Source organism: Mytilus edulis, chromosome 1, assembly GCF_963676685.1.
Source record: "Mytilus edulis chromosome 1, xbMytEdul2.2, whole genome shotgun sequence".
NCBI classification, from domain to species: Eukaryota; Metazoa; Mollusca; class Bivalvia; order Mytilida; family Mytilidae; genus Mytilus; species Mytilus edulis.
Genome location: NC_092344.1, coordinates 102,080,454 through 102,108,327, shown reverse-complemented (window position 1 = coordinate 102,108,327; position 27,874 = coordinate 102,080,454). Strand labels below are relative to the sequence as shown.

The 27,874-nt window shown below is 31.0% G+C and overlaps 1 protein-coding gene across 23 annotated transcripts in view; it reads left to right on the top strand.

Annotated features, from left to right (window-relative positions):
- LOC139516163 (dedicator of cytokinesis protein 3-like) overlaps window positions 1–27,874 on the top strand; it is a 126,373-nt gene that overhangs the window by 7,654 nt on the left and 90,845 nt on the right. For all 23 annotated transcript variants that reach the window (XM_071306218.1, XM_071306226.1, XM_071306153.1 and 20 more), the window contains 10 exons: window positions 7,033–7,073; window positions 10,512–10,567; window positions 11,234–11,336; window positions 12,907–13,052; window positions 20,142–20,262; window positions 21,945–22,111; window positions 23,618–23,699; window positions 24,090–24,150; window positions 25,205–25,273; window positions 27,184–27,253. In XM_071306218.1, the coding sequence (XP_071162319.1) occupies window positions 7,033–7,073; window positions 10,512–10,567; window positions 11,234–11,336; window positions 12,907–13,052; window positions 20,142–20,262; window positions 21,945–22,111; window positions 23,618–23,699; window positions 24,090–24,150; window positions 25,205–25,273; window positions 27,184–27,253 (916 nt within the window). The remainder of the gene's footprint in view (window positions 1–7,032; window positions 7,074–10,511; window positions 10,568–11,233; window positions 11,337–12,906; window positions 13,053–20,141; window positions 20,263–21,944; window positions 22,112–23,617; window positions 23,700–24,089; window positions 24,151–25,204; window positions 25,274–27,183; window positions 27,254–27,874) is intronic.

Below are 27,874 nucleotides of genomic sequence, written 5' to 3'. Positions count from 1 at the left end.
ATTAGTTCTAGTTTATGGTGAACCACAAGTGGTAGGTCAATCATATTTGGTATGCAGTTGTATAAGCATTGGCACATCTCATTTCCATGCTGATTATTTGGCCCTGCCCCCTCAGTCATGGTCTATTGACTTCGAAAACTTTTTCTTATTTTACATGTATTAGTTTGTGATTAGGTCAGTTTATTGGGAACCACAAGTGGTAGGTCAACGATATTTGGTATGCAGTTGTACATGTATAAGTATTGGCATACCTCATTTCCATGGAGATAATTTGGCTCCGCCCCCTTAGTCATGGTCTATTGACTGAATTTTTTTCTAAGTTATCATGTATTAGTTTGTGATTAGGTCATTTGAAGGGGAACCATTAGTGGTAGGCCAATGCTAATTAGTATTCAGGTGTATAAGCATAGGCACATCTCATTTACATGGAAAATATTTGGCTTCGCACCTCAGTCACAGTCTAATGACTTTGAAACTTATCTTAGTTTACAATGTACATGTATTACTTTGTGATTAAATCAGTTTAAGATGAACTTCTAATGGTAAGTCAATGATATTTGGTATGCAAATGCAAAATTGCATTTGCAAGTATCAGTTCCATGGAGATTGTATAGCCCTTCCCCCCTCTTCATGGTTCATTGACTTTGAAACTTTAACATAGTGAACAAGTTAATGTTTGTATTTAGGTTTGGGAACGACTTGTAAGTCAATGGTATTTGGTATGCAGTTGTATTAGCATTGGCACATCTCATTTACATGGAGATTGTTTAGCCATGTAACTCAGTCATGGTTCATTGACTTTGAATATTTGCACAACTTGTGTAAGATGTTAAAGTATTGCTATTTTGATTTCAACATTTGCATAATCAAAATTACAAAAAGGCGAGACATATCTCTGTGACAACTATAAGCAATAGGTCAACTATTTGTTGAATGTAAGAATTGTAAGCTGTACATGTCTGCCTAGCATGGTTCATCTGACCTTGACCTCATTTTCATGGTTCATCTGACCTTGACCCCATTTTCATGGTTCATTGGTCAATGTTTAGATTTCTTGGTTAAATCTGTTTCATAGAAAGTATATTTTTTTAGCAATAGGTCAATATAGTTAGTGTAATGAATGATTGTAAGGTGTACATGTATTTCTTGTTTGGTTTATATGACCTTGATCTCATTTTCTTGGATCATGTTAAGTTTATGTGATCGTTGTAGTAAAGCTTGATTTTTAGGACTATCAACATAATATCAATGATTAGTAGAAAAGGCGAGACATTTTAGCGTGTGCACTCTTGTCTTGGTTTAGTCTGTTTCTTAGAAACTATAAGCAATAGGTCAACTATATTTGGTATTTCGTATGATTGTTAGGTGTACATGTATTTTTCGTCTGGTTCATCTTACCCTAAATTCATTTAGTTGAATCATGTTAAGTTTATGTGATACTTTAGGCCAACCTTAAAAATATGTTTGTTTGCAGTTTTCCGACTGTACCTTCAGACTGAAGGGTCGGTAGGTAGGAAAAATATTTTATTTTATCAGCCAAAATACAGTTTAAACAAGCAGTTACACTAAATGAAGTTTCTTGTAAAGAAAAAAAAACATTTGAAAACAACAAACACTGGACATGCTGAAAACCAACATCAAATGAACAGGCATTTTCAGATAAAAAACTGAAACTTTAACATAGTGTCATTATCCAATTTATGACATAAAATATGGTATAATTAAAAACCAATTGTTCAGAGAACCATTTCCACCAGTTAAGACCTTTTTTATATTTTAAATGTTATCTGGGGCCAACACGAATTGATTGTTTTGAATGATTTTTGTACCATATGATAAAGTAACAACTACAAAAGGTAATAAATTTAATTTGTAGTGAAAAACAAATGTTTAATTTTTTCTGAAATTTTTATACCCTCGAGCCTCCTTTAGCTCCAAATGACAGCTTTTTGAAAGCTTATTAAAAAAATATATGGTTTCTATAAAAAAAATATATATTAAAGGGAGATAATCTTTTACTTCCGGTTTAAAAAGTTTACTTCCGGTATTGTTTGATAGTTTACTTGACACTGATTCCAAAAATATATGGTTCTATATACTTTTACATTGATTTAGTACAAAAAATAGCTACTTCCGGTTTACAAAAGGTCACTTCCGGTTGTGTTTTTTAAGGTCACATTGCTTACAACTTAATGCAAAAAGTCCCATGGCTTTATCATGTGTACATATGAGGTAAAAGCAAAGGTCAAAATCTAGAACGTTTAATTAGCATATGACCGTGAGCTCAATTTCAAGGTCATAAACCAAGGACCTCAAATCAAAAGACTCTAGTCCTCTACTTCATATTGTTAATGAGTTATATTACCATACGTATGATATTAGATATAAAAAGGGGGAAAACTCGCGTCAAATGTCTACGTACCTTTTCGACTAAAATTTATGTGTTACGACATGTCGTAACTAACAATTGTGTGAAAATATTTTGTCGATATCTTGTATGATTTCTGAAAATAAGAGATAACAAGCCAAAATCAAAAATTTGAACATGACCTTGACCTTTGACCTTGACCTCATTTTCATACTTTTTGAGCAAGGGCCTCAAATCAAAAGACCCTAGGCCTCTATCACTTATGGTTTTCCAGTTACAAATTTATTTCACTTATTTCAATACAAAAGGGGAAATTACTCTCATATGGGGTCTTCGTAAAGCTTCGGTCAAAATAAAACGTAACATCCTGAGGATATAACGAGCAATTTGGAAAAATAAATTTGTCGCTTTCTTTTACGGTTGCGGAGGAGATCTGATAACAAGAAAAACAGTGTTTGGGGAGATAACTCTTACAAAGAAAAGTGTTCGGTTAAACAGGGTGAGTTTCAAAAGCGTATAGACTGTATGATCTCATATACAAAAAAACTAAGCGACATCTTTTGAAACATTTTTACACCGCAAGAAAAAAATTAGGCGGAAGAAAAAAAAAATAATCAGAACAAAATCAATAGGTCTTTCCACACGAAAGGTGGAAAGACCTAATTATTAAATACTGGAACACTTATAAACAAGGAATGTCATTATGACTAGAACTGTTTTAAAGAAATATATTCAGACATGTATGCTTCTTGACCAGAATGTTTTCATGAGTTAAGTATTTTCATCAGAACAATGTAGATATTAAAGATTTATAAGACAATGTATTAAAGAGTGTATTTTTAATAAAAAAAAAAAAAATAACCATTGAATCTTCCTCAATTGAAAAAAAGGCAACTTGAAAAAAAAGTATTAAGACATTCGCCTGTTTTCATATTTCTAACAATATTTAATTATATGTGATAAGGTTATATTTTTGCCAGGCTTTAATGAAAACCAAAGAAATCTAAAGTTTGGGGTGAAATCCATAGCACCCCATTAAAAGTATAAAATGGTCTGTACTGAAATATTTTTAATGCATAAAAAAAAATTGGCAGCATAGCTCCTAAGGACATGTTTTAATTGAATTCACACAGGCCACACACATGACACAGTTTGGGTATATTTAATATTGTAAGAAAGAGAATAATAACAATGAGTGGGGCAGCCCCCCCCCCCCCCCCCCCCCCCTTATCCTAAAGGAGCATACTCATTGCAATCGAAGATAGATTTAATATAGAGAGATTATATTTATTTTTCAAGCTAACCATTCATTTTCTCTACATCTTTGTGTAGTTAGGGTTGCTTCTTATTGATTTGGCATGATCTATATCCATTAACATTTCAAATGAGCCCTTCCTCCGTACAGGCGTGTTTACAGATATCCATGAAGATTTAAGTCACGAAGGAGTGGTTTCATCTTTATCATCTTCACTACGATTTGTAGAAAATATGCCATACTTCAAGCTGCTGTCGAATTATTTAACCACTGAAATTGGTTCCATAAAGTCAGGCTCCACAGATTCTGTACCCGATTTGTTTGAGACAGAATGGTTATCGTGTCAGTTATGAATATCCGCTGCATCATCGTCAATGATATCATCACACATCATTACATATGCCTGAATCTGTATAAACAGTTTACTAATAAACTTTTTTGTTTGTTATTTGTCTTAAAATTGACACGAGACGACAGCGTAAAGTACTCCTCCGTGACTTCATGGATACCTGTAAACAATTTCCATGTGCTTTATCATTAAATGTTCACATGAACGCTTGACGGGAAGCTAAGAAAAACCGAACTTGAAATGCGTAATTGACCCAGACTTTAAATCATTTCCGGAAAGGACCCGGATCGTGTCAATAGAAGTATTAAAAAAAAATTCTTCAAATTTAAAGCAATAAAATTTTCACAGTCGGGAGGTTTTTCAAGGGTCGGTCGGTAAACTGCAAACAAACAATATTTTAATTTAAGCCTTATATTTAGGACTATCAACATAATATCAATGGTTAGAAAAGAAGGTGAGACATTTCAGCGATTGCACTCTTGTTATAGTTGAATCTTGTGTTGTGCTGTAATACTACTGTTCCAGATTAGCCTTAGGGGAGAATTGAAAGCTCTAAAAGTCATATTGTTTATTAACTCAATTGTCTTGTGTTGATTACTATATATTTTGACCTCAACATGTCTAATTTTTATGTCATTGGGTTGCTGTCTCGTCAGAGGTTATCCCACATCTCTCTTTATTCATATTAATTAATACTGGTATGTCAAATAATAAATAACACACATACAAAAACTACAAAATCTGGATGTTAAGATATTGTCCAAGAAAAACACAATTTCTATTCAAATGTGAAACTCTAAATCAATTTTGATGAATAAATTTGACAAAGACTACTAAAGATCTGCAACCAACACAGAAATTTAAAAAGAAAAAGAAAACCAATATACTATTAACAAATACCACTGATGAAAAAACATGGATGAGGTTGCTTGATTTGGAACAAGCACTTTATTATGAAGCAGGGTTTAACTAGTATTTCTTTTTAGTGCTCAAGGGTGGTCCCCTTTCACATTTTACCTGGATCAATGTGGAATAAGTTACTATTGAAACAGCTGTCTTATAATAATTATTTTAAGTAGTATCATAATTTATTCATTTCAGTATTAGACACTGATAATTGTAAAATTGTACCAAATATTCTCTAATGAATTCTAATGTAGATATGAGTCTGAAAATAGGAACTTGATATTTACGGATACTTTTTACCAGAAAAGATACACTGCAGCTGTAATTTAGTATTTTGTAAATTTGTGTTAGTATTGTGTGATTTGTGGTTCAGTCATCATTATTAGTCAGTTTACTTGTATCTTTGACAGTTTGAATACATAATTAGTGTTGGTAAAATAAGTTGGCAAATGTTTTAACCACAAAACCTGTTTGTTTCATCAAAATTCATGGACATTTTAATTTATAAAGAATATTGTAGATTTTGCTGACCACATTAAGTTCAAATTACAGATTTTTGTTGTGGAAAATATTCACATGATTTGGATCATAATTTTAATTAATAATTATAATTTGAAAATGAGATATAGTCGGTTCAAACTGGGACTATTATACTAATACAAATGTACAGTGTAATATGATAGTACCAGGTTCAAATAAAAAAAATATCATAAGAAGGTACAAATTTGTTGCCTGCTGTATCTGTAACCTGCTACGGTGGATTCATTTTTTTTCAAGGGAACCAATTTTGGGGTTTGAGGAATCTTACATTTTCATGGATATTAGATTTTCATGGTTTTGCAAAAGTCTGCACACAAACCAATAAAAAATTTGCATTCAGTGAATATTTAATTTCATGGTTCAACCTCTACCCACGAAATCCACAAAAATTGGTTCCCTACAATAATAATGAATCCACAGTTATAATATCCCTGCCCTGCTATGTCCTAACTACAGAACTAGATCACAGATATAACTAGATAGAGATTTTAGATAATAAGTTTCCTTCCCTGTTTGATAATCTATCATCATAAAATGTCCTGGAACAAAAACTTTAGAAGAAGAATTTCAGTACTAAAATTTCACCAGTGTGTTTACATTTACATAAATTTAAGATTTAAAATCAGTGACCAAACTAAAACAAACATACCTCTGCAATCTTATTTGACACAAGAGGACACATTACTTGAATATTATGGGGTTTTATCAATTTTCGTATGGCTTTCACAGTCGTCTTTTTCTAGGAAATAAATCTTTTTATTTGTGGAAGTTATATTTCTATCGGTGTGTGGATTGAACTACTCTTAAATGACAAGAACTGCTACACTAAGGTATGAACTTTAAAAAAATCCAGTTTCTGTTCATTTCATGTTCTTCCTCAAGTCTTTTAGGGATAATTACATCAATTATCTTCTATACTTATATCCTGATTGCTTAAAGTTAAACCAGAGAGTGTGCATTGCTCTGATCTGTATATCCTTGAGAATTTTAATCAAAGTCATTTAAAGATTGCTGAAGTGGGCTATAATTTGCCTGTTTAAGCAGTTAGATTTGGGACATTAAATGGGATGCCCAATGCAGGGCAAATACCATTTTTTCTACACTTTAAAGTACCCTTGCAACAACTTTCTGAGGGATACATATGTGCACTGCTGTCCCTTATCGAAAATACTATCATTTTCTGTTTGCAGTTGAAATTTCCTGTCTTTATCCAAACTTTTCAGAAACTACCTATTGTATGGTTTGTTTTTGTCTCCTGCGCAACCTGGCAACAGGTTGCGTGGGACATAGAAACACCTGGCGTCCTTCCGTCAGCAATTGTTTACCCTCTCAGGTCACTGTCAGGTGAACAATTATTGCCAGATTGTTATAAAACTTATATCATAGGTTTATAGCAGCAATGTCATGGACAAGTTTGAAATTTGACGCTGAACATTTATTTTTTTAAGTGTAATGCCCCTTAGAAACATTAATGATATGAAAAGTTGCATCATTATTACTCTCAATATTCAATTCCTGCCAGATAATATATAATGACATAAGACTTTTCTCAATACAGTTTAAAAATTTAACTAAATGATTCCAATACATTTCTTCTTTTTGATATTTTTTTAGGATGGTTTAGAGGACATTTACTTTCAAACAGAAACCAGGTGGTAAGTAAAGGAATAAATAGCCTTGTGCTTGGTCAAATGTGATGATGGCATACTGTAAATTCAGAAATTATTGCATGCATTCATTATTGCGATTTTGTCATTTTAGACTTAAATGTGATTTTAATTTTTACGATTTTGAGAAAAATCCTGTTGAATTCATATGAAATATTTTAGAATGGGAGTTTAAATTATTGCGTTTACAACTCTGTCGCATTTTTCGCAATAATAAAAACCTCGCAATAATTTCTGAATTACAGTAATCTGGAAAATTAATATATATTTTAGGGCCATCTATTTTAAAGCCATTAAACTCTGTCACTAGTCTATCTGTCTTTAGAAAAAAATCAGTCTTGCACTTCTACAGTTATAAAAGTTTTTTTAGATCTGGGCATGCTGCTCTCTCTAGTACTAGATCTATCTTAGTTGAAACTGGTGGCTGTGGAACGTTTGATGGTTTATCTGTGATAGTTCTCTATTGATAAAAATGACTTCAAATAAACAAAATAGTTATGTATGAAAACAAATCTATAGGCCCAATATCTTGCTTTAATACAAGGTCAAAACTGATGAAGACAACACATATATTGTAACTATGTCATGATGGGTTAGTCATTTGACAGTAGTTTATTGTGCATACATATAAACCTGTCGCCTTCAACATAAAAATATGTGGGGATCAGGCATCATTGATGGGTAGAAACTGAATGTTAAAGGTTTTAAAGTTTTTCAGGAACTATGATCATTAGGACAAAAAGCAAGCAATTAAAGGATCAACATTTGTTACTCTTCTAGGGACAAGCATCACTTTATAGTGTTAGGCAACAGCAATTAGTAAATGGGTTAAATTTAGGATTATCCCAAATTTAAAACTAAAGATTTTTTATTTTAATATACATGTGACTTTAAAATATTTTAATATACATGTGACTTGAGAATATTTTAATTTACATGTGACTTGAAAATAGATGTATCTCAGGCATGAATGAAGTCATAGACAAGCCTGTTGGATTTACATACATCAATTGTCTAGCCGTAAGGTGTATATACAGACAGGTGGTCGAAAAACAAAAATTAATTACTGAGAATATTCATTTCTGTCATATGATTTGAATGTCATGGTCACAGATTAATATATCTACAAGTCATTTTGTACTATTAATGAATATTTTGTTCTTATCTATAATCCTATATATTAAATATGACTTTATATGAATTTGAGATTTATCTACCTGTCCTTCTCATAGGTTAAAAAGTTACTTTATAATGTTTATAGGGCAAATTTATAAATGAAATGTGAATAAATGTGATTTATTACGGGACTAAAGTCAATAATTTTTAAATTCCTTTAGGGTAGACAGATTTGTACAGCTTTATCCATTTACATGTAAATGATGAAGTTTTAAATCCCTTTGTACAGATGACACTGTTTCAATGTTAGTTCTATAAATTGATTGTATCAAGGATTGTATATATAAGAAAAGATAATATAGGGATTACATGCAGGACATCACAAAACTTGTAAAAAATAAGGAATGTACTTGACTCTAAACTTTGTTGGAAAATCTGTCCTGGTTAGAGTCAAATGAAAGATTTTTTGGTAATTATAATATTTTTCCTTGCACTAAATTAGGCTGTGCAGTTGCCAAATTTCTTACTAAAGGTGTCACGGTTAGGGTGACTGCATATAGAAAAGCCGTCAGCAAATGAGAGTAAGATAAGAAAATAATTTAATAGCAATGCAATTATAAAAATTAAGATAGAATTAAGGAATTTTTTTCAAAAAGAAGTTCTATGTGCTTGTCTTTGGCAGCATAACTTAACCATTTAATTATATAAAACATATTCAGTTTTTATGCCCCTTTCTTAGGCAATGGGGGATGCCCCCGTTGTAGGTAATGGGGGCATTAAGTGTTACCCTTGACCATCTTCCATCATTCTGTCCATCCCATTTTCTTTCTGCACTCTAACTTAAGATTTCCTCAAACAAATATATTAACTATATATTCTTCTTGCAAGAGGTTACATTAATGTAATTTGCTGATAAGCTTTCATTATTTTAAAGCATTAAGGTGGTACCTAAGACCTTGACTTAGATAAATTTTGATCGTTTAATTTTCATAAAATTTCCACAAAATATTTACCCTGACCTTGACAAAAATATAAAAATTTCAAAACTTTGAACCACACTCTTTCTCAGAAAAATTTCATTGGATAAAGAGTCGTTTGACAAACACTAATTTTTATCATTGAGAAGCTTAATATTTCCTTTTACAATACAATGTGATTAAAATGATTAGCTGAATTTTACAGAGTTATCTCCCTGAAGTGTTAGGTACCACCTTAACATGTTCCTAAACCATGTAAACTATGCTACGGCTGCTACAAGTTTTGTCATTGTAAAATAACCCTAAATTTTCATTATTTTGAAGCATTAACATGTTCCTAAACTATGCTACAGCTGTTACACGTTTTGTCATTGTGAATTAACCATAAGCTTTCATTATTTTGAAGCATTAACATGTTCCTAAACTATTCAAGGCTGCTATATGTTCTGTCATTGTGAAATAACCCTAACATAAATGACCAAAACTACAATCAGAAACAAGATGCTTTAGTTTAAATTAATAATGCGATTGTTCTCAATAATTAAATGTAATAAGCAATTAAAATTTGGGATGGAAACTGATGATTAAATTGCTGGTTTATTTATTGTAACTTTTACCAATAATTGTTTTTGCTTAAACTTTTATTGTTATTAGCACAAATCAGGGATTTTGCATTGCTTCATATTTTGTAACCTGGGGTTACTATATAAGGTACATTTTTGAAGGCTTTAAAATTTAATCCTTATGATTTATCAAATCTAGCAAAGAACTATCCAAAATATGATGGGACAAACAAATTAAAACTAATCAGATCACATTTAGACCCTATGTCTTGTGAGTAACATAACACAATCACAGTAAAGAAATCAAAGTTTCTCTGTACTGTTGGCAAACTAATATGCATTAGGATTTATTTTCATGACTCTCGGGCAGTGCTATAACAGAAGGGTAAATTACAGTTACTCTTCTCTTCTATGAACGCATCAACAAAGTAAAAAAATTACAAAAAAAACCTCATTTGCCGTAAAATAGACTAGAACACTCTTAACACAACAACAAAAAAGTATTCACAAAAATGAGTTTGTTAAAAGTGGATTATCCAAACCTTAGGAAACAAACACACGTGACAAAATATCACTTTATTAGTGATAAAATTGAGAATGGAAATGGGGAATGTGTCAAAGAGACAACAACCTGACTATAGAAAAGACAACAATGTTTGGCTGACGTTGTGTTTTAAAATTGGAAAAGTAATTTGTCTTGATGTTCGAGTGTAAAGATATCAAAACTCACTTGATGCAGTTGTAGAATGTTACTTTATATTTATTTTCAGGGAATATTTCCAAAGATGTATATACATACCAAAGACTGTGATGTAGAAAATCCAGGGTAAGCTTTATATGTGTAATAAACACATCTACAAAGATTGTATTCATTGTAAGATGGATACTATGATTTTATAAAGCTTAATGATCCAAAAAATAATGCCTCAAACAATACTTCAAATCGAGTGTACCCATAGTACATAAAAAAAACTACATATTATACTATGTTTTAGAGTACTCTCTCACATGTTATATTTGAGGTTAGTTTTAAATACATTTTAATAGTTTTCTTTCACAAAATTATGATTAATTTACATGGTCAACTTCAAGTATCATCAGATCTTTGACCATGTTAAAATAGCATCTTGAATTTTTATATAAGGATTTACATCTTTTCATATGATGAGTTAAGCTATTCAGTAGGTATGAATCATGGGAGATTAGAGTTATTGTTCAATGAGACAGAGACAGAAACCCAACACGATTAGATTTGAAAAGAGATTCTGCATGGCTGCAAATGAATAAATGTCATTTCTGACATTGTGTAAATAGAACACTGAAATTTTACTAGTTGTCTGCATTCAAGAAGAATTGGATCGTTGTTACCTTTATTTGAATGCTTGATGACCTAATTGGAAATTTTGTAAGTCTTACCAAGAGTGGATATGGAATTTTTGAAATATGTTCACATTCATTGACAGGAAAAATTACAGCTGATTTTTTATTACAGACAATATGAGACAGTGAAATCAAAAGAAGATTCAATGGCAATGGAGTTGACCTTTACCCTCAGAGAGTGGTGGGTGGCATGGAAAAATTCATTTCTGAGACAGGTTTGTTTAGTATACTAGGAATTCATTTGTTTTTGTGGCTATCTATTTTCTTGGATTAAGGAAATCTTGCAAATTCATGGATATTTTATTTCATGGTTTTGCCAATCTCTGCTTACAAAGTCTATAAAAAAATTGTAATTCGTTAAACATTTAAATTTGTGGTTCACCTGTACCCATGAAACCCAAAAAAATTGGTATCCAACAAATAATGATTAATCTAACATTTTTCACGAGTAACTAAAGCAGTATGGTGTCTTCAAAACTTTTGGTTAAATATTTAGTGCACTGTATAAAGACTTTTCCAGAAATCTGACTGGGCATTAAATTTTGTATCATAAATTTACATACTACTATTCATTCAGTACAGTTGCTGATGATATGTCAGTTTCAGATGATATTTTCTTTCCAGAAGACAATTCATAAGTGTTTGCATGACAAAAACAACACATTTTGAGGGCATATATTCAGTTATGATAAGTTATGTAATTGTACTTCAAACTAATATTGCAACTCCCTAGATTTGAGGCATAGATTACTTGACCTACGACACCTTAAGGCTACTGCATGTATTTAGATCCGGTTGGTTTTTATGTTTGGAAGCATTTCATGTATGTGGTTTGGAAAGCTTCTAGCATATAGTGTATCTGATGAAGTTTGACCACATCATTATATTTATGTTATTTGTCACTAAAATTAGAACTGCTTTAAATCTGGTGCAAAAAATTATTAAATTGATTTTCTTTTATACATTTTCCTTTTTAAAAATTGATATGGTCATATATTTATAAAAGGAGGAAGATCCCTAATTATATTGAGTCACTTTGTCTTATGTCAAGGTCATAACTTCATGTACTATAAATAGACCAAAATTAATATCTGAAAGGAGTTTTGAGATTACATTTCTAGATCCTTACATTAGATTGCAATGAAATATTCATACATTTTATATGGATATATATAATGGAAGAAAAAGTTTTATTTTTGAGATATACGTTCCATAAGTCTAGGTCATAGTTTAAAGAAAAATATCCTAAAATTCAAGCAAAAAAAATAAAGTTTCAAGGTGATGAACATAGTAATTTACATGGGATTAAAACTACACTTGCTTATTTATATTTTTTGGACATAAATACATAAGAGAAAGATCTCATTGATTTCGAGGTTACATTTGAAGGTCTTTATACTAAAAATGAATTAAAATATGAGAGAGATCAGTTTTGATTTCTAATGCTTCTAAAGGTCTACATCACAGCCAGAAGAAAGAGAATACAATTTTGAAAAATAGTGTCATTCAATACAGCACTTGACAAAAAAATCTGTTAAACACTGGGATGTAAAAGGAACAAAAAACATTTGAGCATACTAAACATAACACCACAATAAATGGACTGAATCCTTTGCCTAACAATGAATATACCATTAGTTACTTGTAAGAAATAGTCTATAGCATTGCCATTAGGTACTATAAGCTTGCTCACCTGAGTTCTTAAATTAAGGAAGAATTCTGTGGAACCATGCAGTTTGATTCCATGAGACTTTACGTTTTACATCATTTAATTTTGTTTTTCAGGGACAAACTATAGTTCTGACTCAAATTTACCATACAATGAATGAATTAATTCTTTTACGAGGAAAACTAATGAGTAATATGTTAACTGAGGATAGTATGGTAGAACTGAAAGAAGAAATAGCTGATATTGTAGATTGGGGGAATGGGTAAGTTAGAGAGAGAGAGAGATATACTGGTACAATACTCTTCAAAAATAGTCAAGGTAAAGTGAAAAGTTACAATAGACTTGGACGATTGTTATTGGTTTCATAGAGAAAGATAGAGTAGATTAGGAAAATGGTTAAGTTTGAGAAGGAAATTATCAATAGATTGAAGAAATATTTGGTTAGAAAGAAAACATTATGTTATGGTTGTTGCCTGTTATATATCTCTCATACCACTGAACTGAATGTGATATTTATAAGTCATACCCTTAATGTATTAAGTAATAGAGCTCTTCAGCAATGTGAAACAAAATTGTGACATTTCCATCGGCCATCTTTTTAGGTCAATAATGAATAGCAGAAGTCATGACAAATTGCTGTTCCTTCATAGCAATGTTTTAATGTGTTTTCTTAAATAATGAACAATATGCAACTGGGAACTTCTTTTTGTAATTTTTTTTGAAGTATACACAATACTTATCTAGTGCTTACATTTCACACTGAAATTGGACCTATGATCTTGATGATGCCAAACTGTTAAACATGCTAAAGAAAAGAACAACTTTTGGAATTTTAGAACCATGAAATTTTATTTACGAACAAAAGGAACCTTTTCCACTGAATCCCTCCTCTTGGTCAATCTAGTTAAACTTTTGTTCGTTCTATTATCCCAAAAGAGGGATACAAATGACTTTTAGAGAATGCTGTTATTGGAGTGGGAAATGAAAAGGCTTAGTAGAAGGTTTTTTAGACTGTGAAATGAGAGGTCAGAGAGAGTAATATCATTCACTATGGAAGTATGCATGTTAGAGAGGGATTTTGTAGACTTGGGAATTGAAAGTAAGAGTAAGATTGATATTTTAGAAGAGGGTAATGGATACCTTAGAAATTAAAGGATATGACGCCAGAAATTGGTATAAACTTAGAAAGAGAATTATTACAAAGAATACAAACTTTTGACAGAGAGAATGAGAATGATAAATCACAGGCGCAGATCCAGAGGGGGGGGTTCCGGGGGTTGGAACCCCCCTTTTTTTTGGACGATCAATACATTTGAATGGGGACATGTAATTGGAACCCCCCCCTTTGTCCTGGGTTAGGAACCCCCCTTTTTAAAATGGCTGGATCCGCCCCTGTATCAGGACCATGGAATAATAGTTCAGTTACTTAAAGAAAATTAACAGATAAAATTTTCTTTGATTGTAATAATGAAAAAAAAAAATGTCAGTTATTATTAAAGAGGAGTATATTTATTTAAGAGTGATTCATTCAATAAATGATTTGTTCTTATTTAAAAAGTGGCAATTGTATATACATGTATAAAGTTTTCTTTGGTACTAAAAGGACAGAAAAACCACAAAACTTCTTTTTATTTACTTTAAAAGGACTATGCACTAAAACCCTTTTGCAGATAGGAAGCAATCAAAATTTTTATAAATTTGTGGTTAATTTGTGGTTAAACAAGTCATTAATTTAAGTTTCATTTAAGTCAGGTGATGAAAAATCTAGGTCATTATTCATTAGGTTAATAGATCATTGTTTTCATTCATCTCAAGTAAACAGTTAATTCATAATGTAATTACATAGTATCACATTGAAAACTTTTAAAAAATTTAACAGTTGTTAAAAAAATGACTCACAAAAGTGTAGAACAAACTTTTAAAGTTATAATTTACTAATTCTCATGGTTTCTATTCATTTTAAGATGACCTTATGACAAAAAAAAAAAAGATCCTTCCTTATTTGTATTTTCATTATAATGTTGAATGTAACATAGTGATAATATCCTAATACTTTTCAATACAAAAAATTCATTGAAAATCAAAAACAAGATCAAAATACTAGACCAGGATAGCACTGGTAAATAATCAAATATTAAAACAGACGTACAGGATTTTTTTTTACAAAAAATATGAAAGAAACCAGTGCCTTTTCATTCAACAATTCAGATTTTCTTTGTAAAATAAGCTTAATACTAATATGTCTGATAACATAAGTACATAAAATGATGGATTGTCCACCCTGTTGAATTTGTGATGTAAGTGGTTTAAAATTGGTTCTTCCTTCCCTGATTGCTTAAGTACTGTTATAGAAATAACATTGGAAGGTCTCTGCACTCAATGTTTCATATGTTTCCCCCTCTGCCTTAAAACTTAAATTATCCAATGTCCTATATTATAAAACAGCATTGACTAGCCAATCTTGTTTTAAAAAGGACTTTGTACTTTTATATTCATCCTTTTTTTTTTATTTTAGAAAAAATAGGAATGATTGCATTTTATAAATATTTGTGTTATGTTTTGATAAACAACATTGACACATATTAAAGCTTTTGTCAGAAGTCTGGAACCATATCACAGGTTACTTTTTGTCATGTGATCAAGTTTTCATTATTTGGAGAATTTGTTGTTCTTGGAATGAAGTTGATAGTATCTTTTTTTTTTACTCACAAAATTGTCAGACTGCAGTATTATAGAGATTGTTACTGACAGACAATAACATGGGTTATTTATGTCAATGTCCAGAACTAGGGGACAATTTCCAATTACTTTTTGTTTTTGATCTCTAAAGACAATTCACAAAAGAAAACCAGTTTTGGGATAAATTTTCTGGAACTGTGTGAATGTAATTGAATTTTGAAAATTTCACTAAGAAATAAGTAAAAAAATGTTTTGAAATTAATAAAGGCACGTTGGCAGCGGCGGCGGCATCCACAAAAATTCACTCTGTGGTTAAAGTATTTAAAATTTTAATACCTTTCTTAAACCATACTGGATTTCTACCAAACTTGGACAGGAGCTTGTTTCTGATCATATGAAAGTATCCAGAAGTAGGTTTTGAAAGAAAAAAAACGGTTTATCCATATTTTACTTATCAATGGACTTTTTCATCCAGTTAACATTACATTCACTTTGTGGTCAAAGTTTTTAAAATTTTAATATTTTTCTTAAACTATCCTGGATTTACACCAATATGGCAGAAGCGTGTTTATGATCAAAAGCTAGTAACTATAAGAAGAATAAAATAACAAGTCTTCCAGGTTAACATATGTATCTGTTCTTCTTGTAATGATGATCTGGAATATAAATCAAAAGTTTTCTTCCTATCATGTGCACAATATATAATTTATACAATGTATAACTTTTAATATTTGTACCAATTAGTAAACAGTGGTTTAATAGATTAGAAACTCTTGTCTTTTATTCTTTAAAAGTCCCAGTAATTGCACCTGTACTTTAGTTAAGCGAAATTGCATAAGAAATGTTACAGGTAATTGATTGACAGTTCATTGAACCAATTTTACCATAACAATTTGGATATTTAACTAAAGCTGATGTTTAATAAAACATGTTACAATGTATATCAGTTTTTAGCTATGAAATAATATACAAATAAGATGGAAAAGGTGGATCAAAATAGAACAAATCTGGCCAAAATCTCACCATTTTATAGAATTGATGTGAAATTATTTCCAATAATGTTGTAATTTCTTAAAAAAAAGAATTATTTGATAATCAAAATGTTTTACCTGCTTATTTACATATTAAGAAGTGCTGGTAGTATACATTTACATAGTTCGACATTGCTTTTTGTTAAAAAGTAATAAGATATACATGGAATGACTTATTCAACGATTACTCTGGATTTTGACAAACTTTGTGAACTGTAATACTACATTTGATACTGTTTTACATGGTTAAATATAATGGGCTTAAATTACTTTTTTTTAAACTTAATGCGAACTTGATAAATGGTGACATAGCCTCCCATAGGTAAAGAATTATGTAACATCAAACAAAATATATACTCAAGAAATGGGAAAGGGAAGAGAAACTTTAGTCTTCAGTTCAATGTTCTAGTGTTATCCAATCAAGTGTACATCTTTTTAAGAAGGAAGTTTTGCCATCTAAAGAAAACAGAAAGGAACTTTTTTGTTAATGTCAACTAATTCTTTTGTAAACATGATAGCTGTGTATTAGTATCTCTTCGATTGTAACACACCCTACTGGTCTCAGATTCAATTTACAATACTTTTAGAGGTGACATTTACCTAGTGATATTGTAATTTCAAATTAAAAAAAAAAGATTAAATGTAGTAAAAAGATTTAAACATCAATGAGATGTAATATTGACTTTCTTGGTAATTTTTGTATTAAAAGTATCTATCAAATTCAGATTTGGTGAAAATATTGAATTTTTGTCGAGTCTGCGACTTTTGTCACAGAAAGCTTGACAAAGGGATAGTGATCTGGCGGGGGCAGCGGCTACGGCAGGGGTGACCTTAGCTAACTTCTTAAAAGCATTATATTTAAGAAGGTGGAAGACCTGGATGCTTCATACTTTGTATATAGATGCCTCATGTTACGAAGTTTTCGTTAGTCACATGTCAAATGTCCTTGACCTCATTTTTATGGTTCAGTGACTACTTGAAAAAAAAAAGTTAAGATTTTTTGTAATGTTAAATTCTCTCTTATTATAAGTAATAGGATAACTATATTTGGTATGTGTGTACCTCGCAAGGTCCTCATGCCTGTCAGACAGTTTTCACTTGACCTCGACCTCATTTCATGGATCAGTGAACAAGGTTAAGTTTTGGTGGTCAAGTCCATATCTCAGTTACTATAAGCAATAGGTCTAGTAAATTGGGTGTATTGAAGGACTTTAAGGTTTACATGTCCAACTGGCAGGTGTCATCTGACCTTGCCCTCATTTTTATGGTTCAGTGGTTATAGTTGAAGTTTTTGTGTTTTGGTCTGTTTTTCTCATACTGTATGCAATAGATCTACTATATTTTGTGTATGGCATGATTGTGAAGTGTACATGTCGTGCTTGTAGGTGTTATCTGACCTTGACCTCATGTTCATGGTTCAGTAGTCAAAGTTAACTTTTGGTCTTTTTTCTAAAAAAATCTTCTCCTCTGAAACTACTGGGCCAAATTAAACCAAACTTGACCACAACCATCATTTGGGTATCTAGTTTGAAAAATGACCCGACCAACCAACCAAGATGGTCGCCATGGCTAAAAATAGAACATAGGGGTAAAATTCAGTTTTTGGCTTATAACTCAAAAAGCATTTAAGGCAAATCTGACACGGGGGTAAAATTGTTTATCAGGTCCAGATCTATCTGCCCTGAAATTTTCAGATGAATCGGATAACCCGTTGTAGGGTTGCTGCCCCTGCCTGAATTGGTAATTTTAAGGAAATTTTACTGTTTTTGGTTATTATCTTGAATATTATTATAGATAGAGATAAACTGTGAACAGCAATAATGTTCAGCAAAGTAAGATTTACAAATAAGTCAACATGACCGAAATGGTCAGTTGACCCCTTTAGGAGTTATTAACCTTTATAGTAAATTTTTAACCATTTTTCAAAAATCTTAGTTATCTTTTACAAAAAATTTATCCTCTGAAACTACTGGGCCAAATTAATCCAAACTTAGCCACAATCATCTTTGGGGTATCTTGTTTAAAAAATGTGTCCAGTGACACTGCCATCCAACCAAGATGGCCGCCATGGCTAAAAATAGAACAAAGGGGTAAAATGCAGTTTTTGGCTTATAACTCAAAAACCAAAGCATTTAAGGCAAATCTGACATGGGATAAAATTGTTTATCAGGTCAAGATCTATCTGCCTTGAAATTTTCAGATGAATCGGACAACTTGTTGTTGGGTTACTGCCCCTGAATAGGTAATTTTAAGGAAATTTTGCTGTTTTTGGTTATTATCTTGAATATTATTATAGATAGAGATAAATTGTAAACAGCAATAATGTTCAGCAAAGTAAGATTTACAAATAAGTCAAACATGACCAAAATGGTCAGTTGATCCCCTAAGGAGTTATTGTCCTTCATAGTCAATATTTAACAATTTTCATAAAATTTGTAAATTTTTACTAATATTTTCCACTGAAACTACTGGGCCTAGTTCATTATAGATAGAGATAATTGTAAACAGCAAGAATGTTCAGTAAAGTAAGATGTACAAACACATGACCATCACCAAAACACAATTTTGTCATGAATCCATCTGCTTCAATAAGGCCGTTAGTTTTCTCGTTTGAATTGTTTTACATTGTCTTATCGGTGCCTTTTATAGCTGACTATGCGGTATGGGCTTTGCTCATTGTTGAAGGCCTTAAGGTGACCTATAGTTGTTAATGTCTGTGTCATTTTGGTCTTTTGTGGATAGTTGTCTCATTGGCAATCATACCACATCTTCTTTTTTATTTTTTATTTTAGCTGTACATGCCTGCCTGACATAGTTCATCTGACCTAGACCTCATGTTCATGGTTCATTGGTCAATGTTCAGTTTTCTTGGTTTATGTTAAGTTTATGTGACAGTTGTGATAAAGCTTTATATTTAGGACTACCAATACAATATTAGTGATTTGTAAAGAAGGCGAGACATTTCAGCGTGTGCACTCTTGTTCAAAGTAATTGAAATAAATTGAATATCATTTCACATGGTTCATTCCACATATTGATTTCCCCCTCTTGCATTATTTAAAAAAATATATAGTTTTTTGGTTGGCTAGCGACTGTTTGGACGACAAAGTGAGTAGGAGCAGGGACTGAAACTTAATTGTATGTTGAAAAAAATATCTGAGATTTGCAAAAAACAACTTATTGTTCTATCAAAAATATCAAAACTTGAGAGAACATCTTATATCCCGTTGAACCTCAACCCTTTTAGGTATATAGATGAAAATACAGAATTAAGCTTTCAGAACATTGAATACAAATAAGCATTTATCAGTCCTACTACTTTTTGTCACAGTGACCTACATTTCTTGTTTGAGTGACTTACATTTATCAATGATATTTTGCCAATTTTGTCCTATTGTTAAACTACAAGCCGTTACAGATTGGACATAATTTTATGCATTGTTGGCTGGGTTGACTCTCTGCATATTCTTTATTTATGTAATTTACTTTCCTATTAGATAGTAACATTTTTATTTCTATAAGAGATATATATTGTAACAATTTCATTAAAGTTGGAATTTGGCTTTCAATTAATGAATTGTCTAGATTTGTTTGATTTATCCAAATGTTGCTTTTAATTGATGAATTATTGGACATTTCAGACAATTGGGAATGGACTTAATACCAAGAGTTGATGGAGAACAGGTGGATGTTGATAGATGTAGTATTGTCAGGTTATACAGGGTTCACTTACAAAGTGCAGAAAATGCCAAATCTTCACAGGTGAGGGAACTATAGCATGTCAAAGTTATATCACAAAAGTTGAAACTGTTCCTTTTGAGTATATCGTGATAGGTTGTTGTTATTAAGTAAATTGATACCTTGTAACATGGTTCATGTTCACTGAATTTGTTATAACATGCCAATATTGAAAGTAGTGTTAAGTGTACACTGGTTAAACTTCAAGAAATAATAGACCAATTAAAACTTAGAATAGGGATTTTTTTTAATATGAAAGTTAAAAAATTTTTGTTTACCACAAAATCTAACTAAAGGAAGTTTCTATAAAAAATATTGTAAACATAATTTTCGTAGTTTAAGCTACCTAGTGTTTGTAGATTAGTCCTGTGATTTGATTTGTAAGCTTTATACTTCAGAGGGAAAAAGACCTGGATTTTTATGCCTCATTTATGGGCATTATGTTTTCTGGTCTGTGTGTCTGTACCGTTTGTCCGTTTGTCCGTCTGTCCGTCCCGCTTCAGGTTAAAGCTTTTGGTCAAGGTAGTTTTTGATGAAGTTGAAGTCCAATCAACTTGAAACTTAGCACACATGTGCCTTATGGTATGATCTTTCTAATTTCAATGCCAAATTAGAGATTTTACCCCATTTTCATGGTCCACTGAACATAGAAAATGATAGTGTGGATGGGGCATCCTTGTACTTAGGACACATTCTTGTTTATACCTAGTATACAGATACCTCATGTTACAAAGTTTTGTCTGTTAGATGTCCATTGTCCTTGACCTCATTTTCATGGTTCAATTAATATTTGATCAGTAATAGGATAACTTTATTTGGTGTATAGGTTCCTTGCAACGCATACATCTGACCATGACCTCATTTCATGGATCATTGATTAAGGTTAAATGGTACATGATAAGGTTGATTTGTCAGATACTATAAGCAATAGGTCAAACATATATGGTGTATGGAATGCCTGTAAGGGGTTCATATTATTATGGCAGACTTTATCTGACCTTGACCTCATTTTCATGGTTTTGGTCAATGTTAAGTTTTTGTGTTTTGATCTGGGTTTTTTTGAGCAGTAGGTATATTTGGTTTATGGGACATTTATAAGGTGTACATGTCTGTCTGACAAGTATTTTCTGACCTTGACCTCATTTTCATGGTTCATTGGGCAATGATAAGTATTCATAATTTTGTCAGTTTATCAGATGCAACAAGCAACAGGTCAACAATATATGGTGTATAGAATAATTGGAAGGTGTACATGATTGTTTGACCTGGTTATTATGACTATGGCCTCATTATCATCGAACTTTGATAGTGTTTAAAGGTTAATGTGATACTTTTAGTAAATAGTAATGTTGGGACCCTTACAGTAAAGGAAATCAAAATACATTTAGATGGACTGATCAATGTATGTTTATGGTACATATATTGGTAATTTTGTAGAAAGGCCTACCGGTACCATGAACATAGAGAAAGTTCCCAGATGATGGCATGTCCTTTACTTGACAACTTACTATTCAGTTATGAAAATATAAGATGACATGCCATTTCAGTAGGTGCTCTCTTGTTGGTATGATATATTTTCAAAATGTTTAAAGTTGTAATAAAATCAACGGTACCAATTTTGTTGCACCAGATGCGCATTTCGACAATATATGTCTCTTCAGTGTAATTTATAGCACATATTATTACAATTTTCTATGTATTTGTAGCCAAAATACTCCAAGAAAAGACACAAATCACTTTCTGTCAATACTCCAAAAGATACAGATATTGTTTTTAATGTTTTGGTGAATTTGAAAGTATCTCAGTGTAATGTTGGGGATGAATCTCAGATAGTGATGAGTGTTTATGATAACAGAGATCAGAAATTTGTTAGGTAAGATTTTTTTTAATTCTCTGGATATGAGGTTAATATGAAAATAAGAAGATGTGGTATGATTGCCAATGTGACAATTATCTACCATAGACCGAATGTAGTAGAAGTTAACTACTATAGGTCACAGAAGGCCTTCAACAATGAGCTTTTCCCATACCACATAGTAAACTATAAAAGGCCCTGAAATGACACATCTAAAACAATCCAAACAAGAAAGTCAAAGGTTTGGTGCTCCTTACACAATAGTTACAGAAGCATTTATCTACTTGTGATTTTTATGAATAATTAATGTTTTATGAATGAAAGTAATTGTTGTGTATATATCAATAAGACAGTAACCCAAGAACAGAGTTCAACTGCTGCAGATCATTGTACTTTCTAATAATAATAGTGAGTTTAACCATAGATATTTGTTAAGAAAACAGATGATGGATAGAATTGATCTCAAAATCTCTTTCAGCTTTACCGTAAATTGGGTTATTTTGGTTGCAGTTTTATTTTGGTTTCTGTGGTGCTTCCGATGAAAGTGCCAAATTTAAACACATGAAAATAAAGCAAACACAAAAAATTGAAACGTCAAAATTGCATACCGGTACGACAATATCGTAATGATAATTGTTGGGAAATATATTTTATGTTATTATATCTTCTGTATGATTCCTACAATTCTATACATATAGCCAATTCTGCAAATAAAAACCTGGTATCCTTCACCAAAAGCACTATGCAATTTTTACTTAATTGTTAATTTTCTGAAATTGTAAAGAAAACACAACATGAATTTTTATTCACACATGTCATAAATATGCCAGGTAAGACCCCATTATTGACACTAAGAATATCAAAACTCTTTGTAATCCTTTATCTTTAGTTAATTAATATGTACTACCAGAGGCATACGGATTAAAATTTAAATCCTTTTAAATCATCAATAGATTAACATGTACCGCTATAGATAACATGATTAAAATTTATTTCAAATAATCTATTTAAAAAGTGACTTTAATGTTTAAGATATTATTAGCTTTGAACCACTATATACAGAATTATTTGTAATTGCATCTGTATCCAATTCTGTCTTTAAAGTTAATTTTGTTGTGTTTGTAAATAAAGACATAAAGGAATGAACTTGCTCACCACTGTTGTTCCAAATTAAACATATCAATTGGACGAAGCACCAAAATTACATACACCAAAATGAAACACATGCCTTTCGAGAGAAAACCGCCAAAATATCCGTACCCCAAAATTTCTAAATTTATGGTAATTTGAGGTATAAATTTATTGTTTTGAAAAATATTTTGCTGCTTTTTTTTTAACTTTAAAAAGAACAAATAAAAATGTTATAAAATAAATCTTTATAATTGTTTGGGTCAATTTAAGTATTGTAACCAAAGTCAATTTGATATTTTGGTTTATTGAGACAATTCTAGGTTATTCCAATATAATGACAGTATTATAAACAAATATAACCAAATGTTCCATTTATACAATTGTTTCTTGTAGTGAACAGTTTATAATTAGAATGAACAAAAATGGTGCTCCAATGAAACCAGAAAAACTTGATAATTGTTTTGGTCTCTTTACTGTAAGTACACAATTTTTTTCATATTTTTATATAATATAATTATTATCATACATGATTATTAAATATTATCATTACTGTGAAAAAGGAGATGTTAGGTGTACATCAATGAGACAGCAAATCAAGTACACCAAAAAAGTATATCATTAGATATTCTTATGTTAACAAAGTACTTTCAAGCTAAATTTAATTATTTCTTAAGCAGATGAATGTTTAGAAGTCTATGCTCTATTATTGTATGTAATGATTTCATGTTTTGCTGCTAAGAAGTGTTTTAAAACTACAATGTTTAACATAAATTAAATCTTCAAAATTTTTTTTTTATTTGAATAAGCTACTGGATTGGTTGGATCGTAAACAGAAAAATCTGAATATTAACTCCTTTAATTTCAGGAATTACCACTTGATGAATATCAGAAGTATTTGTTTATAGTTGTTAGAATTTACAGAATTGGTAAGTAGTCATTAACAGATCATTTAATGCTATATTGGTCTTCTAAGGTGGTCAGTCGTTTCTGTTATCAGAATCTTATAATATTAAAAGAAGTCAAGGTACTATTTTTATGGGGTATTAAGTGTTACTCTTTTCCATCTGTACCTCTGTCACAAAATTGGTTTAGCTTAAGCAAATGTTATGAAACTTATACACATTGCTTATTTTATATCAAATATGTATTATAAATTATACTGCAATTAGCTATTTTACTATACAGATAAAGCTATACGTATAAACGTTAGCTTTATATGTCAATAATTTAATTTTGGATGTAACGCGTCTTCTGATTGGCTGACCTTATTTTGTTATGAGCCAATAGACATAATTTAGTCATGTGACCGTGACGTCATCAACGTTTTTTCATGGTTTTCTACGGTTTAAAATGGAATTTAGAATTAAATTATAAGAAATGACTGTAATATTTTTTCTGTCTATTCGAAATAACATAAAAAATATGGTGCACACTGTTAAATAACTCGCTACGCTCGATATTCAGTGTGCACCAAATTTTTAATGTTATTTCTTCATAGACAGAAAAAATATTACAGGCATTTCTTAAATGACCTCAACTCACCTATAAGCCCCGCCTACTTATATATACAACGTCACGTCACAACCATGACAACGTGTAGTAACAATGGTCAAACTTTTATGAATTTAAACTTGTTATGTCTTCAAATTTGTAATTTATATACCATGTTTATCAAATGTTATTAATTAAATTCATTTTCCCTTTCTAATTCCTTAAATTGTCAATGTCTTACCACCTAGACTACGCTCATAGGGAAATACCCCAAAATAGTACCCCAAGGGGGAAATTCCAAACACTTTTTTTTAATAATATTTGTTTCATATTTTTATTATTTTTTTATTTTTTTATCGATTTCAGTATAAAAACAATATACGTATATTGTCTAAATATATGGACTATTTTGATGATGAACTTGATAGTTGCTATTGTTTATGTAGACAAAAAACGTTTAAACTCATATATAACTGTATATTATTTTAGGCCGTATGTTTTCTGACAATTCAAAGAAGTCTCCAACACGTCCATACAGAAGACCCTTTGGTGTAGGAGGTAATTTATATGTTTGTACTGAATAACTCAACTTTAAAGATGTACATACAATATCAGACAGTCTGATTTATTAGACGATACAACCTAAGTTTAAACAGTGAACCTCAAACCTCTTTAAAGATGTACATACAATGTCATACAGTCTGATTCATTAGACGATACAACCTAAGTTTAAACAGTGAACCTCAAACCTCTTTAAAGATGTACATACAATATCATACAGTCGGATTCATTAGACAATATAACTTAAGTTTAAACAGTACTAGTGAACCTCAAACCTCTTTAAAGATGTACATCCAATATCATACAGTCAAATTCATTAGACGATATAACCTAAGTTTAAACAGTGAACCTCAAACCTCTTTAAAGATGTACATACAATATCATACAGTCTGATTCATTAGACGATATAACCTAAGTTTAAACAGTGAACCTCAAACCTCTTTAAAGATGTACATACAATATCATACAGTCGGATTCATTGGACGATATAACCTAAGTTTAAACAGTGAACCTCAAACCTCTTTAAAGATGTACATACAATATCATACAGTCGGATTCATTAGACAATATAACTTAAGTTTAAACAGTACTAGTGAACCTCAAACCTCTTTAAAGATGTACATCCAATATCATACAGTCAAATTCATTAGACGATATAACCTAAGTTTAAACAGTGAACCTCAAACCTCTTTAAAGATGTACATACAATATCATACAGTCGGATTCATTAGACAATATAACTTAAGTTTAAACAGTACTAGTGAACCTCAAACCTCTTTAAAGATGTACATCCAATATCATACAGTCAAATTCATTAGACGATATAACTTAAGTTTAAACAGTGAACCTCAAACCTCTTTAAAGATGTACATACAATATCATACAGTCGGATTCATTAGACGATATAACCTAAGTTTAAACAGTGAACCTCAAACCTCTTCAAAGATGTACATACAATATCATACAGTCGGACTCATTAGACGATATAACCTAAGTTTAAACAGTGAACCTCAAACCTCTCTAAAGATGTACATACAATATCATACAGTCGGACTCATTAGACGATATAACCTAAGTTTAAACAGTGAACCTCAAACCTCTTTAAAGATGTACATACAATATCATACAGTCGGACTCATTAGACGATATAACCTAAGTTTAAACAGTGAACCTCAAACCTCTTTAAAGATGTACATACAATATCATACCAAAGAGATATTCAAATATTGAAAACTACTTAAAATGACATGGTAAAATACAAAACAAAATAAAAATGACGGAAAGGTCAAACAACAGTACACAAAACTCTTCACAAAAAACTAAAAACTGAGCAACATGAAAACCACTAAAAACTAAGGGAGATCTCAGATGCCATAGAAGGGCAAGCAAATCCTGCTTTACTAAGTAAATCCAAATAGCATACCAGCAATCAAATATTCCTTGGTATTTTTGCAACTGATTTAAAAACTGGTGTGATTTGTACAGATGGATGTTAACAAACTAAATAGACAATCTGTTCATTGAGGCACTAAAAGCAAATTAATGATATTGTTTTTGCTGAAGCAGGCCTTGGTTGGGAATATTGAAGAGTGGGTACAAACAGATCTCCCAAATACTAAATACACTAAAAGAAAATATAAGGAGTAACAGTCAGCATACAATTTCTTCTACTTTAAGCAGGAAAATGTATTTGGTCAATCGTTCATTTTTTGTGAAATTGGTTAAAATGTCTATATTGATCTATCTAAAAAATTGAAAAATTACAACACAAAAAAAAGGTGTATACACTTTATTCTTGTTCATAAAATAAATACACATAAGCTTTGATTAAGTACCTCTTTCAGTTGTCAGCTTTTATCACATAGAGTTCTCTGTTGATTTCATATAGATCTACTTTATTTTTTCAGTATTAAGTATAGAGGAAGTTAAGAATGGGATGAACGAGGATTCCTGCTTTTGTACAATTAATATTTCAAGGTAATCAAATATTCATACACATTAAGTCATTTTAGAAATCCAACACAGGAATTTTATACCCCATTATTACTGATTTAGTTGGCAGAAGCACGGAGGATTAAGTCTTTTTTAAAAGGTGAGGTTTCCAACCCAGGATAAAGGGTGGGTTGAACTAAATGTCCACATTCAAATGCCTTGATAGTGAAAAAAAATGGGGTGGGGGCACACACCCCTCTTTTTGATCCTCCACTGAGAAGGTACTTTTTGATTTTGATAAATAGGAAATTCGAATTTTAATCCTTAGTTCTATTATGTTTTCACAAGACCTATTACCATAATTTAATTTTATAGAGCCATTTCAGAAAATTAGGTAACACTCTAACGGTTCTTTATTTGAGTGTTATGATAAAATGTGATATCAATTGTCCAATCAATTAATTTGAATATTGTTATCATGTCATGATAATTTTTAAGTGTCATACCAATAACAAATCATATTTCCTTGTCCCTATTGAAAATTGTGTGATAGAGTTAAAAACAGTAGAATATCACTAGGATAGAGTTTCAGAGATGTAAACTATTTTTTGTGTAAGAAGACAAATTTGGTTATAAGATAATGTCAGCTACATTTATTATGCTTAA